The 18,430-nt window shown below is 41.8% G+C and overlaps 1 protein-coding gene across 1 annotated transcript in view; it reads right to left on the reverse strand.

The window, feature by feature from the left end:
* The window catches only part of tenm1 (teneurin transmembrane protein 1), a 143,943-nt gene that overhangs the window by 31,883 nt on the left and 93,630 nt on the right, over positions 1 to 18,430 (reverse strand). The window contains exons 11-20 of the mRNA XM_029258038.1: positions 17,842 to 18,027; positions 15,473 to 15,619; positions 13,623 to 13,839; positions 12,206 to 12,325; positions 11,252 to 11,513; positions 9,149 to 9,416; positions 6,512 to 6,655; positions 5,526 to 5,775; positions 5,043 to 5,063; positions 327 to 559 (exon numbers count right to left, since the gene is read on the reverse strand). Coding sequence (XP_029113871.1) covers positions 327 to 559; positions 5,043 to 5,063; positions 5,526 to 5,775; positions 6,512 to 6,655; positions 9,149 to 9,416; positions 11,252 to 11,513; positions 12,206 to 12,325; positions 13,623 to 13,839; positions 15,473 to 15,619; positions 17,842 to 18,027 — 1,848 coding nt within the window. The remainder of the gene's footprint in view (positions 1 to 326; positions 560 to 5,042; positions 5,064 to 5,525; positions 5,776 to 6,511; positions 6,656 to 9,148; positions 9,417 to 11,251; positions 11,514 to 12,205; positions 12,326 to 13,622; positions 13,840 to 15,472; positions 15,620 to 17,841; positions 18,028 to 18,430) is intronic.

An 18,430-nucleotide genomic window follows, 5' to 3' on the forward strand; every position in this document is an offset into this window, starting at 1 on the left:
GAAGCATGAGAAAAAAAAAAAAAATTACTGAGGTGATTGTAAAACCTCAGTGAAAACATATCATCCCACTCTTTCTGAGGGCGCTGCTAATAACAGTGGTCTATGGACTTGCTTGGGTAGTTTTAAATCTCCAAAAAAATCATATCAACCATTTGAACCATTTCAGAGATGGTTATTAATAAAATTGGTCTATGAGATTATTAGGTTAACTCTTAAACATAAGTGAAATCAGAACAGCCCTCCAGCCTTCAGCCCTTCAACCTTCAGTGCAAACCATCACCTGTAAAGGAGTTTGTTGCAAGGGTTATGAGAGATGGAATCCTCACCTCTGGGATTGCTGAGCGATGCCTCCGATGCCTTCCCCCCATCACCACAGTGGCTTTGATCGAAGGGTGTGCACTGCTCCCCGGTCCCTGCCACCACCTCCACATTCTTGGCCAGCTCCTTGGGTTCAGTGAGGGTTCTCAGCCTGTACACCTTCCTGCTGCTCGTGTCCGAAAGGTAAAGGACCTCCCTCATCGGGTCCATGGCCAGGTAATACTTGTGGGCGGGGCTGGTGCTGTAATAGGGAATTATGTCCGTTGGAGCCTGCTACATTTTAATGTGTTGATTATAATATTATGGATCCATACAAGTATTCTGGGCAGTAGTTAGTTAGCGCTTAGGAAAGCAAGCAGTAGAGCAGTGATTGCTGGTTCAGGGTTTTTTACAATACTTTGCAGACCTGGCTGTCTGTCAGATCTTACTTTTACACAGGGTTGCCAGGGCAACACATTAGCAAAAAGTAAGCAGTACTTAGTAGTAGGATGCTGTTGAATAGAAAAGCATGAATTAAGAAAAAGTAGCTACATGAATATCATTGAACAAGAGGTGGGTCAATGAACAACCCTTCAGTTCAGATCCCATGAGTGGTAAAGAATGACATTTAACCTAAATTACAGTACCACAATAACAATTTCAAGATGGAAGGTGCAAGATACATAGGTCGCCGGGGATCTGCTAAGCAATAGCTATATTAAGCTACATTCAATTTCTCCTCTAACACTTTTTTATTAAAGAAGTTTTCACACTCTTTGATCTTTATTGGCTGCTACATACAAAGTGACTTCTGTATTATCAGTCCATAACTGGGCAACACTGATAGCATTCAGTGCTGCTGTGGTGGAAAACAAAAATATCCGCATAGAAATGGGAAGCAGCATGCCTCCCAAGTCATTACATTATAGAAATGCTCTGATTCCACCCATGAGGACATTTTCTGGCAGCTGTATTGCAATAATCTTAAAAAAAGAAGCAAAGCTGATTGATGTTATGTGGGGGCTGCTGTTCGGATCGCATTGCAGCCTCCTTCCTAAGACTTCGAAATGTCCATTAGGAAGGATCCTTGGGCAAAACTAGCAAGTTTACAGGGCATTAGCTAATTTGAGACTTAGAGGGAGAAAAACTAATTTCCTCTTCTGTCATATATCATCTTATTGCAGGTGCTTTTTTGTTTTCTTCCCTTTTTTAATAGTGAGAACCCCAGCACAGAAGCAAACTCAATAAATTTGCACAAGAAGCAATTTCACTGGATGGTGTTTGTGTATTTCACATTATTTTTCCTTGCTGTTTTTGTAATTAGCACAGGATTCTATGTGTAAATATCTAGCTTCCACAGCATAAGACACTGTTATCCCAGTGGAAGACAGTTTGTGTTTTTATAAACAGCCTGTCCCGTGCTAATGAAACGGTGGTGACACTGCAGCAGCTTAATAAAGCTGCTATTTCAGAAGCATGTCCAGGGAGCGATATGTCTTCGTTAATTTGTGGAGCGAAATGGGAAGCACTCTGGATTAATCCTGAACTGGATTAACCCTTGGGCTATGTTTCAGAGGGCTTTCTGTTTTTACTATTCTTGCCCAAAACTGAAGAGCCCTTTGTTTAGCAACTACAAAACAAAGCTTATTACCTAATGTTACAGTACACCTTTTAATAATTTCATTCCTGGTCATTATCACAAATTCTACACTTTTTTATGGAATCTGTGGTCTACAGATCTCATTCACCTGTAGTGACACCACTTGTGTAAAGGTGAACTGCTGAATTTGACATTTGACACTGTTTGCTCTTTAATAAAGTCTCACTTGTTTATCCTATGGCTGGCCAGACATGACTGAGCACACTGTAGATGCACAAAATGGGATTAAAAAATACAGTAATTCAATAAATTTTATATGTCTAGATGCTTGGTGGGGATGAAATCATGAAGCCTTGGCAATCATCCATCCATTTTCAAAAACTGCTTATCCTGAGCAGGATTTAGCTGATTCAGAGCTTATCGGAGAAGCTTTGGGCATAAGTCTGAGAGGGATACACCCTGGACGATACACCAGTCCATTGCAAAATAGCCACACACACAAAGTCACTTACCCATTCACCTTCTAAGGACAATTCAGAGTCACATATCCACCAAAACTGCATCTCTTTGGACTGTGTCAGGACACCAGCACAACTAGAGGAAACCCACGTAGGTTTGCAAACTTCACACAAACTGACTGGGGTCTAAACTCACGTTCTCTCACATCACCCAGGTGCAATGAGGCAGCAGTGCTGTTTACTGTGCCACTCTTCTGGCAATCAGATAAACGCAATCACATTTACTGAAATTATTTGAAATTAAATAATTTTTCTACAGGGCTCTTCTAATCAAGCATCAAACACTGAAGAAATTTCAGGATACAATGAAGAATACAATACAAAGATACAATGCAAAGTAGCAGCAGTTATAACTATTAACTGGGATAAGCCAAGTGGCAGCTGAAGAGAGGAAAACAAAAACTCCCACTGCAGTGAAAAGGAGAAAAATAATAAATATCAGTGGCTGCTTTACTTATTTATGAGGGCTACGTTCTGATAAATCATATCAGATCATAACTTGAAAATATCGTAAGGTCGAAAACGCATTTAATACACATAACCTTCCGAACATCATCGTTTCTTATTCTTTAACATGGTCGAGATCGTCGATTGCAAAAGTCCAAGTTCATGTGCGATGGCCATTTACGGGCTTGCCGCCTTCATGTTGGGCAATTATCTTGAGTTTCTCCTCAAGAGTAATCGCCTTCCTCTTCTTCTCACCAGTAGCAGGAGACACAGATGGGCATTTAGTAGAAATTATGGATGCACAGAACAAAACGTAGATACGGAGGGGAGGTATTTAGAAAAACACTAGCAACACAGAACACTGCAGAGTATCGGTTGTATACACTAGCGACTACATAGCAGACTGGGAGATGCAGATCACTGCCACTACCCAGCTGCCCAGCATCATGAGAGAGTATTGTACCACATATCACTTGTCTGGGACAAAAATAAAAATTCAAAATTTGAAGTGGGGGGGGGGGGTGCGGTAGCGCAGTGAGTTGAACCGGGTCCTGCTCTCTGGTGGGTCTGGGGTTCGAGTCCCGCTTGGGATGCCTTACGGTGGACTGGCGTCCCATCCTGGGTGTGTCCCTTCCCCCTCCAGCCTTATGCCCTGTGTTGCCAGGTTAGGCTCTGGCTCCCCACGACCCCGTATGGGACTAGCGGTTCAGACAATGTGTGAAACAATTCGAAGCAGGGTTTCTACTGAATGCATATCACTATCGTACCATTGCAAAGTCAAAAAATCATAAGTCAAACCATCGGAACTCCGGGACTGTCTGTATGTCAAACTCAACAGATAATAATCAAATCCCACACAGCAACTGAATGTCTAAGAAGACCATTAGGTATGAACTGTATGAACAGGTCATGAGGTAATACCATGGATCACACTAGTTCACTGACCCTCGATCCACGGCTGTCTTGCTTTTGCTGATTGCCATCACTTCTGCGGGAGGCAACGAGCCCCTCCCCCACTGGAGACTGATGTGGTAAGTAAAGGGAGACTATCACCTTGGCTTTAATCTTCCCACTGCTTTTACAGGATCCATCAGTCTGGAGGGAGAGATCACTGAGAGCCGTGCCAGAAGTGGCCTCCGCTTCAGCGTCGCTTGCTCCTAACTGTGTCCGACAAGAGTGCTGTTCCGCGGGGGTGAACCTGACACGAGCTGAGACCTCAGCCGACTCCATGGGCGACGGTCGGCTGCTTCCTTTATATCATAACGTCACCTTTCCGATCCGCGAGCTGAGCGGACATAGCCAGATCTGTTTGACGTCTACGGTTTATTGCGCGTCGCATATGATGGTTGTTACAATTTTGTCCACTCTTTTGACAGGCATCTAATATACCATCTTTGAAGAAAATTTTAAATGATAGGTTCTAGTTGAAAACCCTTTCGAGACACTGGCGAATTGTCCTGGTCTCTTCTATTTCCACAAAAGATTTTTCTTTTAAAATATAAAGCTCTTTAACAGCCCACACTCTGTCATTAAATCTTGATAAAATCACCTCCAAAAAGCAAATAACAATGTATTATAATAGCGCAGTGTCTCAGGCTCATGCTTTCGCTGCACTGTAGCAACATGAGCCAACTTAAAATTATCGCACCGTGGGCAACACAATATGTAATAAAAGGGTTTGGACACCATGCCTGAAAAAACAACTCATATCGATGTCATTAAAAGTTTTAAATTTGTACTTGCAAGGAAAATATTTAGCATATAACAATCTGACTAAACACTTTCAATTCTGCAAATCAAGCTTATGCAAATACTTAAACTACAAATTAGTACAATTTTCCATTATCTTCAAAGACAATGTTCAATTTACTACCATAAAATATAGAACCTTTCATGAATTATAAAAATCTATAAAAGACAAGAGCTGGATTTCAAAAACATTCCACTTTTTCCTAATTACAAATGAAGGACTAGTTACACCTAACCCTCAGTTCTTCAGTCTTGTACACAAATGAGAAAAATGTCCTCCTCTATGCACAGTTGACAGGTCTAAAAGCTCTATTCATGGTTTCCCATGGAAACACATTTATAAAAAAATAAATAAATAAATAAATAAATAAAGGGAAACTTGATAAATGAAGAAAACACAGAGTGCAAACAAACCAACAAAGACCACATACCTGTGCCTTATGTCTCGGTTTCTGTTCGCATCCCATTCAGGTGGAATAGAAAGACAGCATTAGTTTCATTTAACTAGGAAAAGGCAGTTTTTTTAATCTCACTGAAATCAACATTTCTGTTGCCTAGCAATGTGCTCTGTCTAGAGAAACATGCAGCAATTCAGTTCCATAAATAAAACAGAACATAACTAGTTGTAATTGCGTCAGGAAAATTATTTATATTCCACTTTTAACATTGAGATCATTTTTCCATCTGTGTATATGCAAGTGTTTCTGAGTGTGAATGTGTGTTTGTTTCACATAATATTATTTATATTCAGGATGAAACAAACATTAAAGCTAATATTTAATTACAGTGAAACCGGAGATCAAGTGAACTGAGATAAGAAATATATGATACACACAAACAGTCAAGTCCCACTCAAGGATTAACTTTCTTGTATCTCCCCTGAATATAATGTGTTCCAAAAGTACATATCGTACCTCATTTCTAAAATGCTAATGGCATAGCCATTTGGGAGAATGCGTCGGATGAAGTTAAAATCGCCAACATAAATGCTGCCGTCAGAACCGCAGGCAATTGCCACAGGGGCAAACAGCTTGCTGCCCAGAGCTGGCCCATTGCAACTGGGACAGGGGATGGTTCGCATGTTCCCGTTCCCCATCACCGTGGTGATGACTGGAGGTTGCTGAGAGAGGAACACATTCTCCCCATTTCCCTTGTGCAGAATACCTGTGGAAAAAATTCTTGGGATGTTTAATACCATTAAGATCCAACAATTCAGTTCTCAATGAATACGAATACACTTATTTGTAGCTCCTGACAAGTGTGGCATGTGTAGGAATATGGCAATTTACATTTACATTTCCATGCATAGAAAAGAGGGTTCCACAATGGATGAAGCACTTTTTATACAAACGCACAATTAGACAAGCGCATCATTTTTTTTCTGATGCCATCATTTTGCTGGTACATGTTACTTAAGTAGACTTCCTCTAGAATTGAAAGACAGATAGGAAATATAAAAGTGATCATGACAGATTGTGTGATGCAAAATTATGGAGCTGTTCGGGGACCAGCAGAGAAGTGTGTCCAAAACAGATGAGTGTTCCTGGATTTCGAAATGGATTCAGCAGCTGTGAGGGACAAAGGGAACTGATTACACCACACTGGGGCCAAAACTGAGAACCTAGGGGCTTAAAACTGAACTTAAATATTGCATTTATTTCCACAACTACATTTTTTAAAAAAATGAATAAATAAATAATATTTGAAACCTTGACACTGTAAAAAAAAAAAAAAAAAAAGGGGAATCCTCTTCCCAGTTAATACAATTGCACTTATCTGTATATCATAACAAGTGTAGACATTTTTCAAACTGATTTTGAACATTTATTTTAATAGATTCACTGGAAAGGAGATATTCCACATTGGAGTTATGAGAAAAGGAACGGCTTTGATGCCTTACCACTTTGCAAGTTGAGGGTATGATGTTTGTCCAGAGACCAGCCACCCAGGTTGGAGGGAATCATCTCAAAACCTTGCACTAGTGCTGTTCGCTTCTCCCAGATGATGAAGTCGGGACAAGACTCGTACTCGTAACCAATGGACACTGAAAGGCAAACATAATTTCCATTAAATTACTAAGACAACATCTAACATTTTCAACACTCCGGGAATAGAGTACTAGAAGACCGACTGAGAGTAACGCAATTAATTTTTGAAAATCGATTTGGAAAACAGAATATAGCATTTTTTTTTTTTTTTTTTAAATTTTCTATCCCATCTCTGATGATGAGCAGATGCAAGGTGATATTTATGTAATACACAGAATTATACACAGTGATTAAATGTTGCATCACCCCTACAGCTACAGTATCTCAATTTCAGCAGAAGACTACCACCTACATATCACGTAAGCCGTACGCCCAAAGAACATTTGGAGCATTTGTGACGCTACACCGGAACACCTTATAAATAAGCATCCTGCAATTAAGATGCTACAGAGCGTGATGTGGAAACCTTAGGCAATGCTCTTTGTCCAACATATGAGGCACGGAAGGGACCAGGTGCATGAATCACACAGAAACAAACACACACACACACACACACACACACACATTAAAAAACAAAAGACAGCAGGTAGTAGACTTGTGGCCTGGAAATTGCTGATTGAATGGTGTCTACCATGATTCTCTTGAATAGACATTTAATTTACAGTACATTTGCATTTATTTGTTTAGCAGATGCTATACTCCAAAGCCATGTACAATTCAGGGTAAAAAAAGCTCAAAAGAAACAAAGTTTCATTTCACAACTGGCAAAATGTAAGAGATGCTGACTTTGGTTTTTCAAAGTATGGCCAGTTTGTCAAATACCACAACTTTTGCCCGTGCATAGTACACATATTGTAACATTTTGAGTTGACAGAAAACACTAACCGTGATGGTGAAAGACAATTTAATGTTAATTTACTAGGAAATCAGGAGAGAAGTGGGTCTGAAAGAGATGTCTTTTGAAAATCTTCTTGAATACTGAAAGGGATTCAGCAGCTCTGTGGGGAGAGGATGCTTATTCCACCACACTGGAGCCAAAGCCAAGAACTTTTCAGCTTTTTAATGTCTCCAGAGAGGCGCAACCATGCAGTTTTATTTCAATGTGTGTAGAACAATATCCATCCACCCTAGAAATATATCCATCCATCCATCTAGCAGAAGGACACTCCGACATAACACCTACGACCCGAGGACCTTGCTGTCACCGTCCCAGCTTGCTCAGCCATGGTAGATGAAGCACAGGCATAAAGTGTGGGGCCAGTACTGCACACACTACACTCTGCCTAAAGGCTCCACTGTGCAAGCTCGAAGGACATTCCCACATCTATGACCAAAATTTCCTTGCAGCCGCTGTGGTCGGACCTGGCCATCTCACATTGGCTTCATCAGCCACCAGCAAGCCTGCAGCAGAGGTGGGCAGCCACCTTCCTAAATCTTTGTTCGCCAAGCCAAGCCATGATGGAGAAGAATATCCAGCTGTATAAACTGGTAAAACTGTAGGTTTTTTTTAATAAAAATGACAGCTAAGTAAATAATGTGTAGGTGAAGCTATAATCTATGTCTCTGAGAACTGAACAAGCTAGTTCCAGCACTGTTCTAAATTCTTCCAGTGAAATGTGTTAATATTCTCAGTTTTCTCTTATTCTTTCTTTATTTTTGCCCCATTTAGTCTTCATTGAGTCACATAACCCGCCACAGAACAGTACAGCCAGTATTATGAGTCACAGTGCCTTTTCTATTTACAGAATGCATTATGACTTACCACTATATGATTCATAGTACCTGTGTGGTTTCCCTTTTATATTGGCTGTGATTTATTGAGCTGTATTATGTACATAGCGAAGGTCGTGAATGCCCCAGGACAGATCAAATTGCTCATTCAGGATCCTAACTGTTTGCACACAATGTTGTCAGCCGTCAAGTCACTCTCTGCCATTGCTGTGCAGTTCAAAGGCTCATAAAGAAATCAGAAAAGCAAACTTTGAGGACACGAAAGAAAATTGCTGCAGTGCGTTTTGTTTTCCAATGAAATACAGCAACGTTCCCTGTCAAACAATGGATTAATTCAAGTTAGCTAAAGAAATGCATTATGCATGCCAGTCAAATCTATACACGAAGCCATCCACAATAACTCAAGCACAAGAAAAGCTAAAGAAAGACATGTGTTTAATTAATAAAACAGGATAGACAAGCTCTTGAGTTCAGTTGAGTTAAAACACACAAATGAGCTGTCAAGCTATGCAGCGTTAGCTTTACCACTGAGTCGTTGGATAAAATTGAGTGAGTAGATTACACTGAATTTATTCATTTAGCTCACGCTTTCTCCAAAATGACTTACCGTGGTAAGCTCTTTAAAATTATTGACCCATTTACATGTCTGAGTAAATTTTTAACGAAGTAGCTCAGGGCAAGTATCTTACCCAAGGGTACTAAACCAGGAGGGTGAATTTGAACCTGAGTGAAAGAACCTTCATCTGAATAACAATCAACAGCAACAACTGACTTGTAACAGGTGAGATGCAACAGAAGAGATGCTAAGATTAACAGACCTATCGTTTCAGCCAATCCAGGGACCTTCTGACCGTAGATGTCAGTCTTGTTCCAGGCCAAGACATACACCAGGTTGGGGGCGGCTGGGAACCACTTCTGGAAGAGACGACCCTCCACTGAAGCTGACAGGTGCACCTTGGTGAGGCCCACGGGGATGACTGAGTGGGTCAGGATGACCCGCAGCAGCGACTTGTAGCCAGGAGCACGTGTGCTGAGGTAGCTGAGCTTCATGAAGCTCCCGGGGATGGCAATCTCCTCCTGGACAGCCTGGAAACCACATCAGTGAGTTGGCCACGATTTACCGCACATCCTTCACCTGTTGCAAAAATTCATAAAGCCCTACAGTGCTGCCTGCATTTCTTTCTTTTCTTCATTTTCATACTGTCAAAGGTCATATCATTAAGTCGGTATTGAAATATTTAGTCAGTGGACTCATTCATTTATGAACATGCACTATATGAAACATCAGGTGTTACTGAATACAGTCCAAAACAACAACTTGGAAAAAACATCGGAGACAAACTTTACGCCATGTGAACTGTTTGAGTGCTTTAAACCTGAAATTCTCTTCTAGTGAAGAATGTGGTTTTATTAGCAATCCCCTGACTGCTCCCTCTACCAGAATCCACTACGGACTGGTATCGGTACAAAGGCCTCTTCATCTTTGCAATACTGTTTTGCAAATGATTCTTTATTGGAGACCTTATGAGTCATTCCCTGAGTGGTTTGCACGACTTATTTAGGATGCTTTTCCATTTCTGTAGTATTGTATTTGGGACTGAAGTGCAACAGAGCGGACCCGCTGCACCCTCTGTATTTGACAAGCGCATCATCGAAACAAAGAAAAACTGCAAAATACTTGCATGCACCACATGTTATAGCAAAGACCATAGATTGTTAACTAAGGTATAAAATCACTACAGTTAGGTAAACTTGACTCGTATTGACTTCATTAAATCACAGTTTTTCTGAAGGCTTGTTTGAGTCATTGCATGAAAATATCAGTCAACATGCGAACATCATAACTAATGGAGGTGTCACTCATGATGACTGATAGTAGGTTGCCTCAGAGAAAGGCAAGAGTAGATAAATAATGGTTAACAATGACACACACACACACACATTTTCAGAACCGCTTGTCCCTCACGGGGTCACGGGAAACCGGAGCCTACCCGGCAACACAGGGCGTAAGGCCGGAGGGGGAAGGGGACACACCCAGGACGGGACGCCAGTCCGTCGCAAGGCACCCCAAGCGGGACTCAAACCCCAGACCCACCAAAGAGCAGGACTGCGGTCCAACCCACTGCGCCACCGCATCCCCGTTAACAATGACATTAAAAGCAAAAAACAATAATAATTAAATGATTTCAAATAGGGGGGTGCGGTGGTGCAGTGGGTTGGACCACAGTCCTGCTCTCTGGTGGGTCTGGGGTTCGAGTCCCGCTTGGGGTGCCTTGCGACGGACTGGCGTCCCGTCCTGGGTGTGTCCCCTCCCCCTCCGGCCTTACGCCCTGTGTTGCCGGGTTAGGCTCCGGTTCCCCGTGACCCCGTATGGGACAAGCGGTTCTGAAAATGTGTGTGTGTGTGTGATTTCAAATAGGATGGGGGTGCGGTGGTGCAGTGGGTTGGACCACAGTCCTCCTCTCCGGTGGGTCTGGGGTTCGAGTCCCGCTTGGGGTGCCTTGCGACGGACTGGTGTCCCGTCCTGGGTGTGTCCCCTCCCCTTGCGCCCTGTGTTGCCGGGTTGGCTCCGGTTCCCTGCGACCCCGTAAGGGACAAGCGGTTCTAAAAGTGTGTGTGTGTGTGATTTCAAATAATTTTCATTGTGTATTTCTAATTGTTTTTAAATAAACTGTTCATTTTAATTAAAGGAAATCGTAAAAGCATGTTAATTTAATTTCAATTTTATTATCTCCTGCTTCAAAACTAAGAAATGAAACAACTCAAATCAGGTTGTTGGACTTTCATAATGCACACTCTCATGTATGACATCACTGAAGGAATGATATCTACTAAAAGAAAAAGGAAGAAGCCCAAGCAGAACTGGTCACTGTGAATTTGTTCATGAGCTTGAATGCAGGGTTACACGCACTCTTTTGTACCTGCAGTTCTGGAATAGCGGGTCCTCTCTCCCCACAAGTACTAGCAAACCTAGTAAGTGGTGCTGGTAACACTATGGGGTACGGAATGACAAAGCTCTTGATGTCACACACAGGGGCTGAAGACTCCACCCTATCCAGGGTGACCTTATCCAGCACCATAAACTGGTTCCATGGCAACCACACGGTGTATCTCTTGGTGAGGAAGGGGGCGCGCTGGAACACCAGGGTGACTGAGATCCCTCCGGCAGCGACCAGGTCGAAGCTGGAGAGGATGAGCAAACCGTGCTAGATTGTCCACACAAACACTGAAGGAGGCATGACGTCAAGAGTTTTTCAATAAAGAAAAGATTTATTAAAAGTAATTCCAGCATCTATATACTGACATTTGGCTCCCTGAAAAACAGACATATAAACCAAATAATGCATGGCTACTGAGCTAGTGCCATTAGTCGTAATGTCTATTAGATGAAAACTCTAATTATAGGAAATAATTCACCCTTTTGCAGTGCACAAATTACAGAAAATAGTCCATCCTTTCATAGCGCATGCTTTCAAAATGGTTGAAAAGTCAAAATCAGTAACATAATTAGGCCCAATTTCAACAGTAAAGTGTTATTGTAAATTACATTTTTTTGTTGCTTTTGAAAGTGCTTCAAATTTGCATCTATTTGGGAAAGTGCATTAGGCACCAGACTTGTAAGGAGCAGGTTGCAGTTGTAATGTCAAGAGGGACATTGCCTTTGCACAACGAGAAGAGCTGAACCAAATTTGGAAAAGACCGGGGAGAACTATTAACAAGGGAAAGTTCAAAACAATAAGCTATAACATCACATAATTAAAGTGACAAAAGTTAAAAAAGAAATGATCAGACGGTTCATAGTTTATAATGATTCTACAATACTTATGGCTGAGACGGGAGGGGGGAACGGAGACCCAGGAGGTTCTGTGATTTACCTGCCGTCTTGTCGACTGACAGTGAAGCCATATTCAGCATGCTGCAGGAAACTGACGTTGACCCCAACCAACGGGCTACCGTCCACCGAGAACACCTGGCCCCGAATCACAGCTGCTCGACTGTGGGACAGCAGGACAGACGGCGTGAGACGGAAACATCGAGTTGCACCTTTGGCAACTTGTCCATCTCCATGCAGCACTACTATTTGCAGACATGCTGAAGGAGAAGTGGAGCACCCGCGTTGTGGTTTGGCTCTGCAGACCATAAACTAGGCTGCCTGCATAATGAAGCGCCGGAGTTCCCTACATTCTTAACATTCTTAGCAGTATATTAGCATAAATTTCAGTAATTACGATTAAATGCGAATTCTTTGATGTTCTGCGTTCCCTGCTCAGAGTTACATAAACATCATATAGAATTAATTATTTCTTTCAACGAGACTTTAGCAGGATTTACACTTTTTTAAATTTGGTTTTGTTATAGTAATAGAAACACTGAAAACATGCTGAGTGGAACAATTTAAAAATGTATGAATTCACTTTTTGTCGTTAAATACTGCAAGTTTTGTATATCAGTGTGTAAATACCCAGTTAGGTTGGACAGCTTTTTGCTCATTTCTGTAAACAACTGAGCATACAAACAAAGTGTCAAAAGTTAACACACCAGCACATCACATTTACAGTCATTCTTTTATTGAACCTTTAATTTAGGAGAGAATATTTCCTGAAGCAATGAAAAAATGACATGAACCATATGAAAGAAAAAAAAACAATGGCCCATGACAGTTCAGTTTTTGACAGTAAAATAAGTGATGCCGATGCCATTTTTTAAATATGCTGTACAAACATAGCTTTGAAAATAAAGAAAACCTAACAAGCTATACCTTCCTATCTAACACTAAATTTTGACTCCTTTCCAACCAAATGAATATTCAAAAAGGTGTGTGAATATGTGCAGAAAACCCGGGGAGAGCTGCGATATATCAGCTATCGTCATAATAATGAGAGCAGCTCTACATCACTTTGCAACTCCTGTACAAGTGCTCCATTTGTTCAATTAGAACCTTGTCGATGCTGAGAGTAATTTGTTGCCCCAGAGTGCCAAACAGCCCAATTGATTTTCATTCAGAGCAAAAAGACATTTGAATAATTAATTTGTTTTTCCTTAGAGTGAGTTCACATAAGGGAATTGTATTAGACTAAGCATGAGACATATAGTTCTTTAAATCAGCATTAGTATGGGGTACAATCAGTCTTAATTCAGTATTTCTTCTTCCAAAAAGAAGAAAAGGATGTAAAGGATTGGGCACTGCTGAAATAAAATCACTTTGAATTAAAAAAAAAATTGGAACAATGAACAAAGCGGGGTACGAAAGAAAAGTTGCCTTGAGGAAATTGAAGGAAAGGCCGGACACACCTGCTGTCGAAGGGAATGTCACCAGGAAAGACGTGGGTGCTGCTCTTGCCTACAAGGAAGCGAACACGGTCGAAGAATAGGCGTGGGGCCGATGGGGCGAAGGGTGTCTGGTTCTGTTGGATAATGTCCATTGGGTTGGGGGAACCCTGGCACAAAGGTCCGCTTTGGCAACTTTCCTGGCGGCAGCAGTCGGGGTCCACGCAATCCGTTAGCCCGTCTGGAACACAGAGAGCCACCCTTGTTAAGCTATCAGGCTACACTACATAATGTTAAAAAAGTCATAACGTTGCAACATGATGTCCAATGTGTTCCAGTATTTTAGCATGAACTATCATTTTAGCATTCTTCCACTGCGGGGTCATGCTATGAACCTTATGGAGGTCTGAATTTTTCAGTATTGGACACTCTCAGGCTGAACATGCCCCAATGTGTCATAGACCTGAAGGACATACTGTGATTCCTCAGCTTCTGAACACAGTCTGTTTGTTTTTCGTTCTGTTCACATCACTTGCACCACTTTTAATTGTGCTTAATACATATTTCTTTACACGTATCTGCTGGGCAAGTCGTTATGCCCAAGCCTGAATATAGGTATAATGAATAAAATTATTTTGTAAGACTATTTCTTAAGCATTTTTATTATCTTCAAGCCACATTCTAATGAAAGATCATTTTAAATGACTAAAATAAAAAAAAAAAAAAAATTCTCCCCATAAACACCTGAGCAGCATCGATTCATCCTGTAAACAGGTATGAGGTGTGAAAGTGAACCTATTCCGTTTCAGTGGGTTTTACTGACACGCATTGGCTGATTGTACAAAAACAAGTTGTTCTAACTTGCAAAACAAAATAAGAAGAAATGCTATACAAAATAAATTTTGTATGTCAACTGTTCGTAACACAAGAACTCGATGTATAACCAACAATGGATGAGGTAATATACACAGCTTATTGTGATCAGCCCTGAATGTCAGTCCAGGTCAAGATCAAGCAGATTTTTAGTTGTGTTCAGTGGTATACTGATATCTCGCATCATCCTTGTAGGAATCAGACTAGGTGGAACAGGTGGTACACTCATTGTGTTTCATATCTGTGTATTCCTTGATCTCTGTGCTCACTACTGGATGTGAGACATTTGCTGGTTCTTCTCCTGCTGTTTCCCCAGTGATGGTGCAATGTGCTTCCAGCTGTCAGAACTGCAGAGCTGTTTCCATTGCAGACTAAAGGTTTGTGAGACTCTTAGCTCACCCCCAGAAACTGCCTACCTGACTACCTGTCCTCCAAAATATTAAATAGGAGGCTTTTCATTTACTGAAAAATAATACTGGGTCTCAGAAGTCAAGGAGAAGATCATTAAAAAGTCTATGCATTTATAAAACAGAAAAATAATCAGAACTGCGTTAATAAATATAAGCATCTCTAGCAAAACTTGTTATAACATAAGAAGTAATCTTCTGTAAGATGAAATGATGATTTTCCATTTGGTATTAGTGGGACAAATGAAATATCGACCACATTTTTATCTGAAGAAAAAGGGGCTTCATCTTTATTCTGGCAATGCTCTACATGATTGTGGAGAGAATGCACCAAGCTAATAACCTTAAGATTCTTCAAATGAAAAAATGGCAATGCTGAAATGTAGTGAAAAAGCCAGATACAGTATAATAATAATAATAGCAATAATGATGCCGTTCAACTAATGGACTCATTTAGATCCAAGGACGGCTGTCTTCATGCAGGCTGTTCTCCTACGGTTTGACTCCCATTAGCCGCATTAATACAGGCTGAGGGCATGAGGTGGATGCAGCTCGATATGGAGATAGGTGTGTGGGTGGGGTGGGGAAACTCACCTCCATCATTGTCGACACTGTCGTCACATTCCATTTCCATGACAACGTTGCACCCGGGACCACTCCAGCCAGACTGGCACGCACAATGCCACCCACTCTGTTCCAGTGTACATCTCCCATTACCATTGCACAGGCCTGGGCAGCCATCTGGGGGACAGAGTTCATGGTGGAGTGTAATGCCCCAGGGGGATGGTTGAGAAAATTCTACATATGAGTGCTCAGACCTCTTCTAAGTGACCAAGCTTTAACTATGGAAGCCAGCTACATATGCCATGACAGCTGACTCGTCCTGATGTTTTTATCCTACCTCATTAAGACATTGGAATGGAGCTTGGCTCATTAATTTTAATAGATGCTAGACATTTACTAGTACTTTGTTTACTCCATCTGTCTCTAGTTTTATTCTGATAGCACAGGTGTCAGCTGATTAGTATAAGTCAGTAGTATAAAAAACCAGGAATCCACTGGATCATGATACAGCAGCTATCTAGATGTGAAAGCTGAACTACAAAAAAAGAAGAGGGGAAAAAAAAAGAAAGAAGCATTCTTTTGATGGAAGATTGACTTAAAATGTGGACACCGCAAAACAAATATATCAAAAAAATGTGCGAAGACCACACACACACAGTCTGAAACTGCTGGTCCCAAGTGGGGTCACGGCAAGCTGGAGCCTAACCCAGCAACGCAGGGCTTAAGGCTGGAGGGGGAGGGGACACACCCAGGACAGGACGCCAGTCCATCGCAGGGCATCCCAAGCGGGACTTGAACCCCAGACCAACCAGAGAGCAGATACAGGTCAAACCCGGTGCACCACCACGCCCCCTTGTACAAAAGAGTCTAGCAATGTGTCACATGTTGCCAGTAATATTTGAGTTGATTGTTAATGAAATGCGCAGAGCTTCTTTGAACTGTGGTGCTTGACGTGACTTTAAGGACACCATGGACATCCAGAAAAACAAATAGATGAATATTGGCTCAAATCTGCGCTGGACACTATCTGGAGACATTCACGATGAGACTGAGATTATCGTTCTTTGGCCACATCATGGGAAGACAGACTCTCAAAAAGACTGCGATGCTTTCAAAAATGGGATGAAAACAATGTGTAGGATGACCAGCAACCTGATGTATGGACTGAAACACAGCACCAACAGACATACCCCTTTCAGCAATAAGGGCACAAGTGAGGGACAGAAGATTCTGGAAACACTCTGTCTCTGATGTCAATAGGAATAATAGCAGTAGAAGCATAAACATTATGAATTTGTTCCAGATTTTAAGCAACAGGGAATATTGTGGATTTTACAAAAATCCGAAACCTACAACCTTTGTGCTTCTCTCACGCTAAATGGAAATTTACACCTTACCTTTCACAACGAGATCCAGGTAGTGTGCTGCCGAGTCAAAAGAGGAAGACAGAACAGTGGATTATCAAACCTCAAGCTGCAAGCCTACACACTTGTGCTATGTGCTAATTTGATTTTGTTTTTTTTTCTGCCCCCACCCGTCGGAAGATGCTGCAAGCTCTTCTTTAATTCCTTAGATGAAATGAAGTGGAAGCGGAACACACTGGGTTCACTGTGGTGTTTTATACCATCCTGCGAGATTTAATAGTTGGTCTGTCCTTTATGCTCATATGGACACTTTCCGCAGGTCCATAATGTCCATTTTATCTTTATATTTAGAGCTGTACTGGCACATGTAATTGCAAGCACACAGTTTCAGACATGGTAGATGATGTATCCAACAGGATTCTCTCTTACTTTCAAGCACAACAATCTATGAATGATCATATTAATAATCATTTGTCAATGCTACTAATGCTGCTGCAACTGCTATTGTTACTGCATGGTTGTGGTGATCCAGAGCCTATTGTAGAAGCATAGGGTGTGAGGCAGAGTACACCCTAGACAGGATGACAGTTCATCACATGTCAGTAACACACACACGCACACATTAAGGGCAATTTAGAGTGACCAGTTCACATGAAACACATGCCTGTGGGAGGAAACTAGAGCACCTGGAGGACACCTATGTGAACACAGAGAGAGCAAGAAAACTCCACAGAAACTGAGCTGGGTTCAAATCCATGTGCAGAACCACAGCCCAAGAGATGCTTCACTGTACCCATTTATACAGCTATATATTTCCTGAGAGCAGTTCATATTCAGTATGGTACATTGCTAAAGGATACAACTATAGGAGCCACCTGGGACCCGGAGTCCATGTTATTCATTAACACAATAACTATGACCTGTACGTAAGTCACTTTGTGTTGAACCCAGTGTACAACAGCTCAGTAATGCCAGTGAAAATAAAACTGAAAGTGAGATAAGTATTTCCAATGGGGGATGGTGACGGGGACTCACCGATGTTGCAGTGCTCTCCCTCCCACCCAGGGTGACACTCGCACCTCCCATTCCTGCACTGGCCATGCTCCTCACACTGGGGGTGGCAGGCCCGGAGCTCGCACCCGGGACCCTCCCAGCCATCCTCGCACTGACAGCGGCCATCGATGCACACACCACGGCTGCCGCATGGCACAGGGCATAGCTCTGTGGAAGGGCATGGATGGTAGGGGGAGGGCATAGAGGAGGCGGGGTGGGCGGGGCCACTGTCACACTGGGGAATGACCCCGACCTTTTCGGTACGGAAACATCACCCATTTCCATCTCATAAATTTTGCTGACACTTGAAAAAGCCCAAATAACATTCAGTACTTCCCCATTACACATGAAAAAGGGCATTTAGCAAAAAATTAAATTAAATGTATGGCTAATTAATAAAAGATTCTATTAAAATATCAGCTTCAAATATCCAACCAATGCCCTGAGGGGCACTCATCTTATAGCTTCGAAATGCCAGAGGGCATTGCAGACATTAAATGTGAATTACAATAAATTGTAATTCACCGTCTATTTTACTTCTTTGAATCTGTACCTAAATGTAGAACACTCT

Source organism: Scleropages formosus, chromosome 14, assembly GCF_900964775.1.
Source record: "Scleropages formosus chromosome 14, fSclFor1.1, whole genome shotgun sequence".
NCBI classification, from domain to species: domain Eukaryota; kingdom Metazoa; phylum Chordata; class Actinopteri; order Osteoglossiformes; family Osteoglossidae; genus Scleropages; species Scleropages formosus.